The sequence below is a fragment of the Xenia sp. Carnegie-2017 genome, unplaced genomic scaffold (genome assembly GCF_021976095.1).
Source record: "Xenia sp. Carnegie-2017 unplaced genomic scaffold, XeniaSp_v1 HiC_scaffold_6, whole genome shotgun sequence".
NCBI lineage: Eukaryota > Metazoa > Cnidaria > Anthozoa > Malacalcyonacea > Xeniidae > Xenia > Xenia sp. Carnegie-2017.
This window is the reverse complement of record NW_025813526.1, coordinates 8,816,132-8,832,354: the sequence shown is the minus strand read 5'-3', so window position 1 is coordinate 8,832,354 and position 16,223 is coordinate 8,816,132. Positions and strand designations below refer to the sequence as shown.

General features: G+C 38.1%; 2 protein-coding genes across 2 annotated transcripts; both read left to right on the top strand.

Moving 5' to 3' along the window:
- Window positions 1–683: 683 nt before the first annotated feature.
- On the top strand, window positions 684–9,353 carry LOC124457552. Its single transcript, XM_047007785.1, has 2 exons — window positions 684–766; window positions 8,595–9,353. The coding sequence occupies exon 2, from the start codon at window positions 8,603–8,605 to the stop codon at window positions 9,167–9,169; it is 567 nt and encodes a 188-aa protein (XP_046863741.1). The 5' UTR covers window positions 684–766; window positions 8,595–8,602; the 3' UTR covers window positions 9,170–9,353.
- Window positions 9,354–11,726: 2,373 nt separating this feature from the next.
- On the top strand, window positions 11,727–16,223 carry LOC124457074. The gene is made up of 3 exons (XM_047007365.1): window positions 11,727–11,862; window positions 12,345–13,183; window positions 15,924–16,223. The coding sequence occupies exons 1-3, from the start codon at window positions 11,727–11,729 to the stop codon at window positions 16,221–16,223; spliced, it is 1,275 nt and encodes a 424-aa protein (XP_046863321.1).

The window sequence follows — 16,223 nt, the reverse complement described above, 5'->3', positions numbered from 1 at the left end:
TTTTTTTGTCCTTTCTCTTTACATGTGTGTATATGATGGGTATGTCGATATGTGTGCTTACTGTGTCATTGTTTTCACTAAACCAAGCTTCTTTAAATTCACGTGCGTGTTTAGTCGGTGCGCGTCCGAGTACTTTAGTTTCTGTCCAATCGAATGTGTGGTTGTTTCCGTGGGTATGTCTCGCCGGTAGTGAGTTCGGATCTCGTCGTTTTATGGCGTTTTTGTGTTTTGTGAGTCTTGTTTCGAATTTCTTTGATGTTTGTCCTATGAAATGCTTTGAACAGTCTATACATTGTATCATATAGATCGCGTCAGTTGTATCATGAATTGTTGTTTTGTCTTTATATTTGGTGAAACATGATTCGAGTTTTTGTGTAGGTTTGTGGTCGACGTTAATATCAAATGGTCGAAAAAGTCTGGCAATCATTTCTGATGTTCCGTATATGTATGGTAATGTGTGATGGTTTTTACTGTTTCTTCGGTTTGTGTTTTGTTTTGTATTTTGTAGATAGTTTTGTTTATGAAGTTTCCAGGGTAATTGTTTTTAATAAACGTGGAGTATAAGCAGTTGCATTCTGTTTTTTTGGCTTCTTTGGCGTTACAATGAGTGTTTATCCGGTTAAAAAGTGTTCAAATGCAGCTTATTTTGTGTTGTGTTGGATGATTGCTGTTGAAATCGAGTATTTGGTCTGTGTGGGTGGTTTTGCGGTATACTTGTGTGTTTAGTGTACCATCATCTGTTCTGATTAGTATGATGTCAAAGAAGGTAAGTTGTTTGTCGTGCTCTTCATCTTTAGCAAAGGTGATGTTCTTTGTGGTATTGTTAAAGATGTGTAGGATTTGTTCTGTTTTCTCTTTCTTGACTATGGCAAAGACGTCGTCGACATATCTTTTCCATAGTCTGATTTTTGTGTTGTTTTTGACTCATTGTGTTTCGACGTGTTGCATGACGGCTTCTGCGAGAAAGGTGGATAGTGGTGATCCCATTAGTGGGCCTGAAATTTGTCTGTAGTAGGTGTAGCGTCTAATTGGATTAGCGGGTTAATTAATGTGATTAGATGGCGTGAAATGCCATGCGTTGCCATGGGTTGCCTTTGTTTGCCACTGAATTCACCTTCCAAGACACATACTACAGACAAATTTCAAGCACACCAATTGGGTCACCACTATCTACCTTCCTCGCAGAATTCGTCTTCTTCATATCTTCTTCATTTTCTATCGCTTTAGCAGTGTTAGACGCTCTATGCTTTTCTTCCAGTTACAGAAAGCAGTGACAGAAACCAGTGACAGATTGAGTAAAATAAATGGTGAATTATTGTGTGGTTGCCTTTATTCTGTACACGTTTCACAGCAGGCTGCTGGCTTCCGCGATGGTTCGAGCCATTCGGATAGGAAAAATCTTCCTCTAATTCTTTTTCTCAAAGCTTTCGCCATCGTTGAAGTCCCTTATAACTTATCCATGTATCAGTATTTGCTGTTGATATTTCACTAACTGGGTAACAATCATTACTGCTGATTTATGGGCTGGCATTTTCTCTTTCTAATGTTTCGTTATCGTTTTTCGATTTTCCACGAATTTTTTTGAGAATGAAAAAGTGATGCTATTTTCGTTTGACCACTCGCATCAGCGATTGTCTGCTTATTTTTATTTGCATCTCTCTTTACTCGTATAGCCCATGCTACTTATTGAACGAACCGATTAATTGTTTTACAGAGCAATATTTATATAGTACTCATTAAAAATAACAAATATTACGTCATTCGTCAAAGTATTTCCTCTATTTAATCTAAATGTTGAAACCTAAAAAAATTTGCTGACGTCATTTAGCTAAGTTTTTCTTTGGTGCTAACCGTGTGGGAACGGACACACTGGTAAACCAAACCAGAGGCGGATTGAAACTACGTCACATTGGTCACGCGACGTAGCTTAATTCTGCGCAGCAGCGGAAAAACATCAATCAAATTTTAAATGCTTTTACTTCAAATGCTCTTACTCTAAAATCAATTTGTGGTTTGATTCGATGTGTGGATAAGGATAATGAATTCTTTATCCTAAAATTAAGTAAAAAGTTTTGTGTCCTCACAACGAAAGCATTAGAAAAATAAACTATTGTATGGGTTAGATAAAGAACTATGAGAAATTTGTGCAACATCGGGCATTCATTGAGCAAAGGTATTGTTTCCAAAACCTGGACTAAGAGCTCGAGTGCCTAAAAATACTTATAATTCAATGGCTGAAGAAATGTTGCTCGTCTATCGCAAGCGATGATGACCTTGACAAGTTAACTTAAGTACTAAAAGGCTATGTACGGTAAGTTCTAAGATGGCTAATGAGCCCAATCTTGGCAGGAAATGTCCTCGAACACGAAGGGCAAACCAGAGATGCATCTGATGTTGAAGCACTGGCTGTTCTTGATTTCCGCAGCTCACGTTTCTGTTTGGCTTCCATAGTCCGCCTTTCTTCTGACGCTTGACAGCCCTTGAAGACGAGATCGCGCCAGGTTGATCGGTTCCATGCAAGTTTGTCCGATGTTGCGGTGTTTATGTTAAAGGTCTTCAGTGAGGTCTTTAATGTGCCCTTGAACCGCTTCTTCTGGCCTCCGACTGATCTATTGCCGTTGGAGTGCTCACCATAAAGCAGTTGCTTAGGTATTCGTTCATCTCTTATTCGAGCAATGTGGCCTACCCATCGGATCTGTGCTCTCATCAGCAAGATGTAGATGGATGTCTGATTGGATCGGGAGAGGACATTTGTGTCTGTAACCTTGTCTTGCCACTTTATTCTCAATATCTGACGGAGGCAGGTTGTGTGGAAAAGATTCAGCTGTCTCGCATGCCTCTGGTAAACAGTCAAGGATTCACACGCAAACAGGAGAGTTGATAATACTATGGCAGAGTAACCCTTCCGTTTCATTGCAGTGGTTATCCCTCTACACTCCCAAACGTTTGTGCGCAACCTGCCAAAAGCGGAGCTGGCTTTGGCGATCCGGTTGTTCACCTCTGCATCAATAGTCACAGCTCTGGAAGAGTGCTCCCTAAGTATATGAATTTGTCAATTGTCTGCAGACGTTGTCCATTTACCAGTATGGTAGGCTCCGTGTAGTGTGTATGAGAAGTAGGCTGATGCATGGCCTATGTCTTCTTGGTGCTGATGGTTTTACCAAAGTTGTCACAGGTTGCGGAAAACTTATTCATTCTGATCTGCAACTCCGATTCTGAAGACGCGTTCAGGGCACAGTCATCAGCAAACAGTAAGTCACGAAGAATGGTCTCCTTAACCTTGGTAATAGCTTGCAGTCTACGTAGGTTGAATACGCTCACATCCATTCCACATTTAATGCTGTTACCATCTACAACATCGTGATAAGCATCAGTTAGCATGGTAGTGAAAACCATGCTGAGCAAAGTTTAGAGCCAGTACGCAGCCCTGTTTGACACCATTTGTTACTGGGAAGGGTTCGGAGTATTCACCATGAACTGTTACTCTGGCCATCATGCCATAGTGGAAATGACGAACTATCAAGACGAATTTCTCTGGACAGCCAAACATGGACAGAATTATCCACAGGCCCTGATGGGAGACTGTGTCAAAAGCTTTTGTCAAATCGACAAAGGTGGTGTACAGGTATTGGTTCTGCTCTTGACACTTTTCCTGGAGCTGTCGTGCTGCGAAAATCATATCAACAGTTCCACTCCCTTTACGAAAACCACAATGTAATTCAGGTAGCAGCCCTTCTTCAAGGTAATCTATTAGCCAGTTTAGTAACACTCGGGCGAAAACTTTCCCAGCTATTGATAATTGTGAGGTGCCACGATGATTATCACAGGACTGATGATTACCCTTCGTCTTGTATAGGTGAATAATCGAGGCATCTTTTAATTCCTGGTTGATGGATCTTTCAACCCAGAGGGATTGGAAGAGGTCAGTGAGCTTCTAGATAAATGTGGGACCACCAACGTTATATATCTCGCATGGAATAGCATCTGCACCAGGGGCTTTGCCACTAGAAAGCTTGCTTGTTGCCTCCCTGACTTCTGATTCAGCAGGTGGAACATCCATGGTCGTGTTGATGTTTACCTGTGGCAACCTGTCTATTGCCTCGTCGTTGATTGAAGAAGGACGGTTGACTACAGCTTCAAAATATTCAGCCCACCTATACAAGATCTTTTTGAAGCTCAAGAGAGTGGAATTTCCTAACGATCGAGGTCCATATATGGTGTTGAGAGCTTCATAGAACCGCTTTGTATCGATTCTGTCGGCATAAGCTTAGATTTCATCAGCCTTAGCACTGAGCCAGAAATCTCTCATCACACTCAACTTACTCTGAACTGTTCTCCGTGCACTAGCAAAGGCATTCTTCTTGTAGATAGAAGTTGGATCATCTTGGTACGTACGATGAAATCTGTTCTTTTCATCAAGTAGGGCCTGAATCTCCTCATTATTCTCATCAAACCAATCTTGTTGATGTTTGGTAGGGTAGCTCAATACTTGCACTGCAGTTGAGTAAACCGTGTCTTTAAAGGACTCCAAGTCATCTTCAACGTTACCTCCAGGATTGAAGTTGGCAATTTGGGATTCTAGGTCTGTGGATAGAGCTTCACGTGTATGATGGTTTTTCAGCTTGGCAACATTTATCCTCTTTTTGGTAATGCAACCTTGTGGACGTCTCTTTGGTTAGATGCGGATGTTCATTTTATAAATGATAAGTCTGTGGTCGGTCCAGCACTCTGCTCCACACATGGTCTTGGTAATTCTGACATCCTGCCTGTCTTTCTTCCTGATAATGATGTAGTCGATGAGATGCCAGTGTTTACACCGGGGGTGTATCCATGATGTTTTGTTCTTGTTGGGCAGCCAGAATATTGTGTTGGTTACAAGGAGACCATACGAGGAACATAACTCCAGAAAGTGCAGGCCATTGCTGTTGCACTTGCCTACCCCACTCATTCCAATGACTTCATCCTAGGCAGCAAAATCACGGCCTACCCTTGCATTTAAATCCCCAAGTAGGATCAACTTATCAATACTGCACACGTATGAAAGCTTAGTATCCAGATGTTCGTAGAATCTGTCTCTCTTATCTTTAGGATTTATCATTGTAGGTGCATAGGCAATGATGAGTGTGGCCCATTTAAAATCATGCAGATGAATCTGCATTGACATGAAACGATCGCTTGTACCTTAAGGGAGATTAGCCAGCTTTTGGACAAGATGGTTCTTGATGGCAAAACCTACCCTAGACTCCCGGCGCTCATCGGCAGAACGGCCACTCCAGAAGAAAGTGTAGCCACCTCCATATCCATGCAGCTGCCCCTTATTAGCGAAACGAGTTTCACTCAGTGCTGCAATGTCAATGTTATATGTTGCAAGTTCTCTGGCAATTAAGGCAGTTCTCCTCTCTGGTCTGTCTGATGAAGGGTCGTCAAGTAGTGTACCATTATTCCATGTGCCTAAGGTGAACAGTGTCAACTTAAATTTTTTCTTTCCTTTGTTTCGACCGCAGGTGTGGAATTGGATGAAGGTTAAAAGGTTAAGGCGTGCTTTTTATAGGACATTTCTTCTTGTCCCTTCCTCATGTGAGGTGAGCAGTGCATTCCTAAAGAAGGCTGCTAAGACACCCAGGTAGACACCGAGCTCACTGCTGCTTTAGTCATCACGAAAGCGACCATTAGACTTGACAGCCTGTGTGCAGGTCTGCAACTACAGCTCCCAGTATTGCCACAGGGCTTAAGGCTCAACTTCTAGGTTAAGTGGAAAGAGAATGTTGTCAAGACGTATGCAAGAATTTATTATTGTGAGGAAAAGCTGGCAGACTTCATGCTCACGCTTTTCTGAAATCACATGGATCAAGTGGAAAGACAGTGTCGAGACGAGTGGTGGTGACCTCAGATGCAAAAGTATTCGGTTACTGCAAGATGTTATGCAGTCCATCAACGAAGCTCCACACGGAACCAGACAAGGATAGTTTAGGACAGCAAATTAACAAAACGGAACAAGATGGATGGAGGATGGCAGAGAAACCCTGGGACCAACTAATCTTCCAGAAAAGACAGCACCTGGTCTAACCGCACTGTTCTCCAGCAGTTTAAGGAACAAGTCCATCCAGCACATAACTCAGAAGATGCTCTTGAGAGATTAGGTATCTAACTTACTACGGCCATTAATCGCCATGTGTTACCTTTAATATTTTGGCAATGCTGTCAACCTCTCAAAGATGGTTGGATGAGATAACTTCTCAGAGATGGAAAGATGAGATCACTTTGTCTGGGCACGTCACTGGCAGTACTGTCTACGGCATTACAGACGGCAAATGTTGATCATTATGATGATGATTACAAATGGCCAGACAAAATGCGGGAGAAATACCTATAGCTAATCCGCACAGAGTCAGCACGCCTAAAATTATGCTGCATTTAGAGACTAAAATCTTTCTCTTGATTGGTTTATTGCCATTGTGTAGACCAACGAGCCGCCGTTTTTTGCTAAAATGTTCATGCGGTGTTGAGTGAAATTAAGCACAGATTGCGATTGTTGATAGCCGAGGTTTAATCTTGAGCTTCAAGACCAACAATATTAATGAAAAGCATGGCATCTTTCACTGATTGAGTCGAAGATGCTTTTACGAGGAAAGATCAGACTTTTATGGCTCAACCCAACGGAGAGATTTTCGATTGCCTGATAGTCAAAGCCTTGTTACCAACAATAGTTTGTTGGATCGTCTCGGTGTTGATATTTTCCGAAATATCAATGCCGAATTTTACATAGTGCAGATTGCCAAGACAAAGAACGCAAATTTGGTTGCTTAAGGTTATGAAACTTATGACATGTTATGCATGCATGCTTACACAAGAATGTATAAGCAAATATAAATTGACTTGATGTGATGCCCGATGGATTTGTCATTTGTGGTTTATATATGTGATTCAAAACAAAAAAAATTTTCAAATTTTGATCATATTTAAAACATTTCTATTGACTTATTTCTTCTAGTGTTCAATAGTATACTTATGATAAGATATACAAAAATGAACTGAAGCATGATACTTGAAATTTACATAGCATTATTTCAGATCTGCTACAAATGGCAACTACCTCCATAGTTCATTGTCAATTCTGCTTGTTAGTTACAACTCGGTGTTGACTATTTTGAGGCTGATGACCTCTAAAGAATTATTTTTATATGCTGATTATTACACAAAACATCCATGTTTTTCAAATATTTTTGCTAGTCAGAATAACAAACACTTTGATTCTATCTCAAGCATGGTGGCCATGTCAGTCTCTTTTAATGCTATTGATAATGCTGGAAGTGGTTGTTCTGTTGCTGAACTTGTCAGGGCAGAAGCTGTGTTAAATGCTTAAGATATGGCATGGACTGGGTTTGTTTGTTTGTTGGCACTCTCTTCAGTTACATCCTGTAACTTTTTTTCCTTATTATCCTGACATATACTCTAGTGCTTACAAGGAGAATTTCTTATTTAACCAAAGAATTGAACCTTAAATTCTATCTAGGGCTTGTGCTTCCACTATTAATTACTTGCGAGTTTTGTTTTGCTTTGAAGGCTTAGCTCCTCAAGCAACTGCATTCAAACACAATCAATATGTGCCTTTGATACTTATTGGAAGGGAACTAAAAGAAAGGGAATTAGTCACTTGTCACAAGCTAAAAGCCCAGTATACAAACAAAGTTATGGTTTACACCTTCTGGTCCTACTGAGACAACCATGACAACTAAGGCTCATCCATATGGTATACCTCACAAGTAAATTTCCTAGGTTTTGAGAACATAAAAGTATTGTTAAAGATCTTAGGTACTATTCCAGTCACCTCTTGAGAGTGTGAGAGGTCTTTCTCTGCTTTGCGAATATTAAAGAACTATACAAGAAGTACTATGACTGCTGACAGGTTAAATAGTTTGCTTTATTGTATATTCATCTGGACATTAATCCAGATATAGAAAAGATTATAGATCTTTTTATAAAAGGCAAAAGAAGAATTTCTTTTGCCTTTTAGAATAGCTTTCTAGTAGGGAGTGAAAGTTTTTGATGCCTTTTTTTAAACTCTTGACTGTAGTCAATATAAACACAAACAATCGTTCTCAGGACTTTACTTACCTGTACGATCGACATCTACAAACCTTTTTTTTGCTTTTGTTTTGTTGACAACTTCATTTGATAAATTAACATAAAATCGTTTGCATATTAATCAGCATAAAGGTATGACTAGACCATTATAAAATGAAATTCATATAAAAGCTGACGAAGCGTAAAGAATTTGTTTAGGCTAAGTTTGTAATGAACCATGCCATTTATGTCAGAAGCCCTCAAAGCATATTTTTCTGCAAATTTCCTAGGCATGCTGATGAGCTCTGATATTGAGCAAAATGGACAAAAATAACGTACAAGTATTGTTAACTAACAATAAAAATAGCAATACATTTATGTATTTAAAGTCAAATAAAAACATTCTTGATTATACCTATCTATAAAAGTTTTATTGTCCATTGTTTATATAATTGTACATTTGCAGACTTGGTTGTATATATACATGACTAATTATTGTTGCTTACCATGTTTTTTTTTAAATTTTTTAGATAAAACTATGCTGGACGAGTCGTTTCTTCTTATGTCTTCCGATATTGTTAAATCGTTTTTAAAACGCAAGAATACTTTAAAATGTCTGTTTTGGGAAAGTCAGTCCATCGGCTATTGGTTAAAAGATATTTCAAACCTGACAACGTTTTCAGATAATAGCAGACTAATTCATCGACGGTCTTCATCTTTAAATTTCAAGTCAGATAAGGACGTAAAAAAGAGGAGCGAAATTTGTCATTCAGTTCTTGGTCTTCATCAGAGTTACCCTGATAAAATGAGGCTGTATTGGAGTATATATGAAAAAGAAGTTAAACTTAAACAATATGCAATTCCCAAGGTTGCATACATTTGTAAATTTAAACCAAACGTAAATTATATGGCATGGAGAAATGAAGAATTGTGGTTTTCTGAACCTAAACCTTGCAAAAACAATCCAACTTGGAGAGTTGCAAATGAATATTTGGGCCGGAGCAACGGTAAAGAAAGCGTAACCAAACAAAAGAAGCAGCCAGACAAAAAACGTGAACAACGAACTGAACAAATTGAAGCAGCCAGACAAGAAACACACGCTTGAGCGACTGTTGCGACTGTAGAATGGCATATGGTGAACATTTTATGTTTGTTATACGGACATAAACATCCATTAAACTTATTTTTTATTCCTTTATGATTGCTTCTAAAACATGAATATATACTCCGTAAAAACTACTTTGTGAACAAAAGAGAACATTGCCAATTAAAATACATCAAAGTTGTCATTGCCTATTACAAGTTTTCGGTTGGCAAATTTACTCCATGCATCTACTTTATGGTTTGTGTTTCCAATTTTTTATATTCGATAAGTCATATAAAGTACAGTAATGCTTCAGTCTGCTAATTTCTTTTACCCTTTGCACGGTAAAATCTGTAAATTCCGATAAGGCTTGCGACATGTAGTATGATACAAGTTTAGGAACTTAAACCGATAAATCAAAAGTTTAACATGTGGAATTTCCAAAGTGACTACCTGGCATAACTACGCAAGTAGCTTAGTAACCACGGAAAGTTGTAGTTTTAGACGTGCTACTAAAGCGGCAGCTTGGTGTGATTCATCCATTAAGTTTTTTATTCTGTTTCGGCAAATGTTTAATGAAATTAAACTTTTAATGATTTCATTGCAGCACAATTGTCATAAGACATTTAAAGTACGCGATAATTTTTTTTAAATGCAAACATGTTTCAGCATATTTTATGCGATTTTCAGAGCAAAGTAAATAGGAATTTTACAAGGGTACAAAACAGTATATATAGTGCTATGCGATAAAATTGAAGTATCTTGACTATGTTTGCATAACACCTTATTATGTTAGAATGACCTAAACTAATTAAAATAATTGCAATAATCATAATAATACATTAATTATAATAATTAAGAATTATTATAATAGCACGTTTGTAGACGTAGATCGTCCAGGTTGGTATAGTCGTGAGAAGGACTGTATTTATTGTTGTTCACTGACGCTTCGACAACCTGAGCGGTAGTCATCTTCATAGTCAAATGAGGAGTAAACTTTAGGTTAGCCGTATTTGTTATCTTGTTCTTACTTCATTGTATTGTGTGTACAGGAAATGCGTGGGTGTCAATTGTGTATTATCATTGTGAATTAGTGTTAAGTCTAATAATTTTATTTGATAGTTTGTTTGTATTGTGAATAAGTCGTTTGTAAGGTGCCGGTAATACACCACTTTGGCGGTTTTATTTGAATAAAAACACGTGCTCTCTAAGTAAAAAACCCGGACAAACATGGCGGAAGTCATAACCATGACTAATTTGCTATATGAAATAGAAATATGTTTCGCTCTCTTGCAAAATAAATTTTAACATTTCTTTATTTCAAAATATAAGCTCTCGAATGGAAGAAAGGTTACGTGAAGAGAAATTCAAAGCTATGAAACTGCCGGAATTAAAAAGTTACCTGCAGAGTAGAGCAGTGGCGTGCGGTCATGCAAGCGTAGGCAAGCGCCGCTTGCCTAAGCATTTTACCGAACAAAAATTTTTTGGATCAATCTCTGAGCAAAATCAGTTTAAATTTTTCTGTTCTAAACAATGTCAATGTAATCTTTTGTCTAAATTGTCTTTACAGTTGAAATGCTTGCTATTTATACGCGATTTACTGTCGTGGTTTTCGGTTTTACTTTGCTACACTTATAAGATGAGTCAAGTGGATTAAATACACCTTAAAAATTTCTTACTTATTAACCAAGGCAAGCACGCTTGCCTTCGGAGCTCAATTTGAGCATTTGCGCATGCGTTAATCTAGATTTGGAGGCTTCTTATTCGAGGAATATTGAGAAAAGGCAAGCGGCGCTTCTAAGGGCGCCGCTTGATAGCGATTTGTCAACAGTCTTGTACGCTCGCAATTTTAAACACATATCAGCGCACGAATAATATTCGTATATTCAACACATTGGACATCCGAATTATTCACGCCGTGAATGTTATCGTATATTAAAAGATGACTGAGAGCGAAAGGTTATGTACTGATTTCTAATTCAAAGTAGTAGTAGATTTCTAATTTATGTATGAAGAAGATATTATCTGTAGCATGTTATACTTTTGCGTTATATAAGTCTTTCGTATGAGCTCTGAACGTGATTTCAATCTACTAGAACGCTATTAAATTTTGTGATTATTTTATTCACTAGCGAAGAAGTTATTTACAACAGTCGTGAGTATTCTATACGTTAGAATTTATTTACAGGCTTTTTATATATTTGGATAAACAAGGTGCAGTTATTACACAGCGGATAATGTACTTGAAATTTGAGTAGTTTTACGTAATTATAAAATTAAGTGCGTAAGTTTAAGTAGCGCGTTTGAGTAAGTGTAGGATTGGCTACTTCCTCTATTGCTAATACATAAATCTAGATGAATAATATACGCACGTTATGTACGTCACTACAATACAAGATTATGATATCGACAAGAGCTTCCTTTTGCGTAGTAGTTTTGATATTTGTATCCGGTAGATATCATGCAACTGATGTAAGGTATAAATAAGATTGATGTTCCTATAAAATATATAGCATAGGAATTCTCATCCTTTTATGATCTACTTCTACATTCGGCATTTTCACGACACCTGTACAACATGACTGAATGCATTGTGGAATCACTGTTATCCCGCTCATTTAGATTGAGACCTTTTTCCGAGAAACGAGAGATCGTCGAAGGTGGCCGTCCCACTCCTGAGTTGCAAGGACTACATACAACATCCAAGCGAAGTGGTAAAGTCTTTATTCGAAGTTTTCAGACGTCAAATTAAGACAAGTACAAATGGCTGGCTGGCTCCTCAAAATTGAATAAGTTATTTTGCTGGCCGTGTCTTTTGTTCAACTCAACAGACAAGACAGTCTGGTGCAAGAAGGGATACGATGATTTGGCCAACCTGTGTAATGCCGTCAACAGACACGAGAAAACGAAGACACACTTGTCCAGTTGCTTAATGAATGCCAGTTTTGGGCGTACACGCATCGACATGCAGCTAGACGAACAGGCCCGTCAACACATCTCAGCTCACAACTTGATGGTGCACAAGAATAGAGAAGTACTTCGCCATTTCATTGATGTTGTTTGCTTTCTTGGCAAACAGGAACTTTCTTTCAGAGGTCGGGTGGAGCTGGAGGAGTCTGCCAACAGGGGCAATTACGTCGAATTGATAAAACTGCTAAATGCATATGACCCACGCTTGAACAGCATCTTCAAACAGCAACCGTGTTTTCTGGACTTTCTAATCGTATCCAGAACGATTTGATTGTTGCTGTCAAGGACGTTATGTTGAAAGCAATAAAAGATGAAGTGATGAGGAGCCCATTTGTCGCTATTTCCCTAGATGAAACCTCCGACGTTAAGACCTTATCGCAGCTAACAACTATAGTTCGCTATGTCCACCCAAATGGTAAAGCTGTGGAGCACTTTCTTGGATTTACCGATGTAAGTAAGGATAGAACTGCGGCTAGACTGAAACAAGAAGTCGGTAAAACCCTGAACGAGTACGGATGCGGCGAAAAACTGATTGCCCAAACGTATGACGGTGCGAGTGTGATGTCAGGAGAACTGTCTGGTTTGCAAACACGAGTAAGAGAAGACTATCCACATGCTCTTTTTATCCACTGTTGCGGACACGCATTAAATTTGGTCATTGTTCAAGCTGTCTCGTCAACTAAAGAGTGTCGTATATTTTTTAAAACCGTCACTGGTCTTTCATCCTTTTTTAACGCCTCGTCCAATAGAACATACCTGTTGGACACAGTTGTCGGCAGACGCATTCCCACTGGAACAGCTGTTCGATGGCACTATCAGAGCAGGTTAATCCATGCTGTACTGGAGACAAGAGCAAAGCTGCTCGAAGTTTTCGAATACATCATCGAAAATGATGACGAGTTTGACGGTACGACGTTTAACGAAGCGAGGGGCTACCGACAAGTTCTTGCAGCTTTCCAGTTTGTGTTCTGCCTTAAAATATTTTCAGAAATATTTGGTCTTACGGATGTTTTGTATAATATCATTCAGAGTAAGCAGTTCGATATTGTCAGGGGCGGATCTAGAGTATGTCAAATCCGTCGCGCGACTGATGTTTGAAACTCAAAAATTACCTATTCATATTAGTTAAAAATTCATTAATTATTCTTACTTTATTACCGCATTTACTTCGTGATAAAAATCCAGCTTTATTTATTATTGAAAACTAATGACTAATCCAATGAATATCGCCTTGGTAACCAGATCAGTTGAATTTTAATTGACCTGGAATAACCGACTGATAAGCGGGGTGGCTTGACTGGTTCGACGGATAAAGGAGTCTTTGAACGCCAAAAACGCTTATTTCATTGGTCAATAGCCAGATCAGTGGACGAACTGGAATAATCTCGACCGATAAGCGGGGTGGCCGGACCTATAAGAGAGTCCACTTGCTATCGTGTAATTGGTTCGTTTAACCTTGCTGTTTTGTCTTGATGAAACGATCAAACATTCAATTCAGACAGTGAGCTTGACTATGTTAGATAGCCAACTGAACTAACATAGTCAAGCTCACTGTCTGAATTGAATGTTTGATCGTTTCATAATAATTTTCTCAAGCATGATAGAAACTAAACTACAATCAGATGGAATTTATGGAAATCTTTTACAAATTCATATATTGACATGAATGCTGCTTTCCAAACTGGGAATTTTTTCAAGAGGGCGAAAAATTTATGGATAAATTGTAAATGCTTGGCAAAGACGATCTCGCGAGCGACATTTCAGTCATTGATGTTCAAAAGCAAGCCAACATTGTTTTGAGTTTTATCAGCAGAAATTTACATCCAAAATCGTAAGTAAAGGACAACTGAAGTGTATGCATGAATGTAACATATCAAAGTCAATTTATGCGAGTGTGTGATGCGATTTCTGTTAATATGGCGTATGGTAAGCAGATTGATGCTTCTAAAATTGTTGTTGCCGAAGAACTTTTAGCTATGATTTCTTTAGTGCTTGGGGAATCGTGACCGTTATATGGCAGCGAAATCCTACATTCCTGCAAATATATTTCAATGGACAAAAAATCTGTAGCCAGAAGGCGCCATACTATTATTTACTTTATCATAAACAAATGTTTGGGGCTTTTCAGTTTATGATCATTGATCATTCAATCATTGAACAGTTATACTACATATTGTTTAAGATTTGAGAAAACTAACATTGATTACATAAGAAGCTGTTTACTATAACCTGTGATTTTGAGTCTTCTGATCCATGAAGCTTTTTATTTTGACAATTTGACTGAAATGGTATTAAACCTTAGTATTTCACATACATGAGATGTTGTCTCATGTCACATATTGTCCCCTTTTCTAACTAAACACCTCATGTAGAGATGTAAAGGTGTGTTAATCTACGGCTCATACCAGATTGTTTGCCATAAATTCCAAAGGACTATTGATGTATGAAAAGCCTTTTCTATGAAGTAAAAATGTCTTCCTATGTATGCAGATAAACCTTGAAATTTGGCCAAACAGCAAAGTATTTTTCATGATCACTAGGTAATTTTTCAGATGATCATTATAATTTCTAAACTAAATTATTTCAGATTTACATTTAAACGAGCTTTGATCATATGAAAAGATATTTATCATAACCAGTAAGCATGACACATAAACCAATTTTAACATTCATGTAATTATATAATTAAAGACATGTTGGTTACATTCTGTTTGTATTTGATAATACAATGCTACTAGTGATTGCTATATAGCACACCTTGAAGAAGATAATAGTCAAGTGAAATGCCTAATAAAAATTTATGGTCCTTAACTGCAAATTTTCACTCTGATAATTTTTGCTTAATCTTTGGAAGAAAAAAATTTTGAGTTTTTTCTCAAAAGGTGAATTTGCTAATACTGATGTGGAGATGGGTAAAGGGTTACAATAAACTTGCATGGTTTGAAGTCTGAGCTTTTCTATATCTATGAACTGTCACTTGTAGTCCCAAATTTCTAACTTAACTCATTACATAGAGGTTTGAATGGGGGTCTCTAGGGGGGTCTATGCCTGAGAACTTGGTAGAAATTTTTAAAGGATATATCTGTTTTTGAATATAGCATTATTGTAAAATAACTTTTACGTTCCTAGACATGCTAATGAGCCATATATTTGGCATAATAATGAGCCTAAATATTTGGCAAAACATTCAAGTATTGTTCACTTCATTATTTTTTTTGAAAAAAAAACGTAACCAAAATGTGTTGTTTTTACGCAAAAACGATGCCCACAAAATACATTTTGTAATGCTCTAAAACGCTGAAAATGGCATTTTTAAGGCTCTGAAATTCAAAATTTCTTTAGTGAGATAGCCTCAGACCCCCCCAGGTGCGGAGCGCCTCCGACGTTTCATGACTGATGTTTGAAAATCCTAGATCCGCCCTTGCATATTGTCTTCTGTGTCACGAAAGTTCGCGAGACGAAAGATAAGATTCAAGAACAACGAACAAAATTCGTAGATTATTGGAATTTTACGTCAAGTATCGTCAAAGTAGCACTGAAACGCGGGCAAAGTGAAGAGGATGTAAAGGCGTCCTTCCGTCAAATGTTTTTCTGTGTAGTCGATACCATTGTCGTGCAGATTGACTCTAGATTCGAAAGTCTTAACAGCAGAGCATTCGTTTCTTTGTTGGATCATTCAAAGCACGAATTGTACAGCCGGAATTTTCCCGAACGAGAGCTGCGATGGTTGCAAGATTCATATGGAACATTCTTTAATCTTCAAGCACTAAAAAGTGAACTAATCGTTGTATATGCATCTGCCTAGCTCAAATCGAAACCTGTTTTTGATATGATATCAAAAATAATCGAACTTGACTTGAAAGCCTATTTTCCAGAGGTGTACCGATTGTGTCAGCTCATTCTTACTATGCCAAGTACGTCCTCCTCTGCAGAAAGATCATTTTCGTCTCTCAAGCGTATCAAAACGTATCTTCGCAGTGCACAAGGGCAAGAGCGACTTTCTGCATTGGCTACAATTTTAATCGAGAAGGAGATGTTTGTATGTTTGCAGGGGAAGCCACAATTCTATGAGGAGGGTTATAAAGGGGTTTTGCGCAAAGGATAG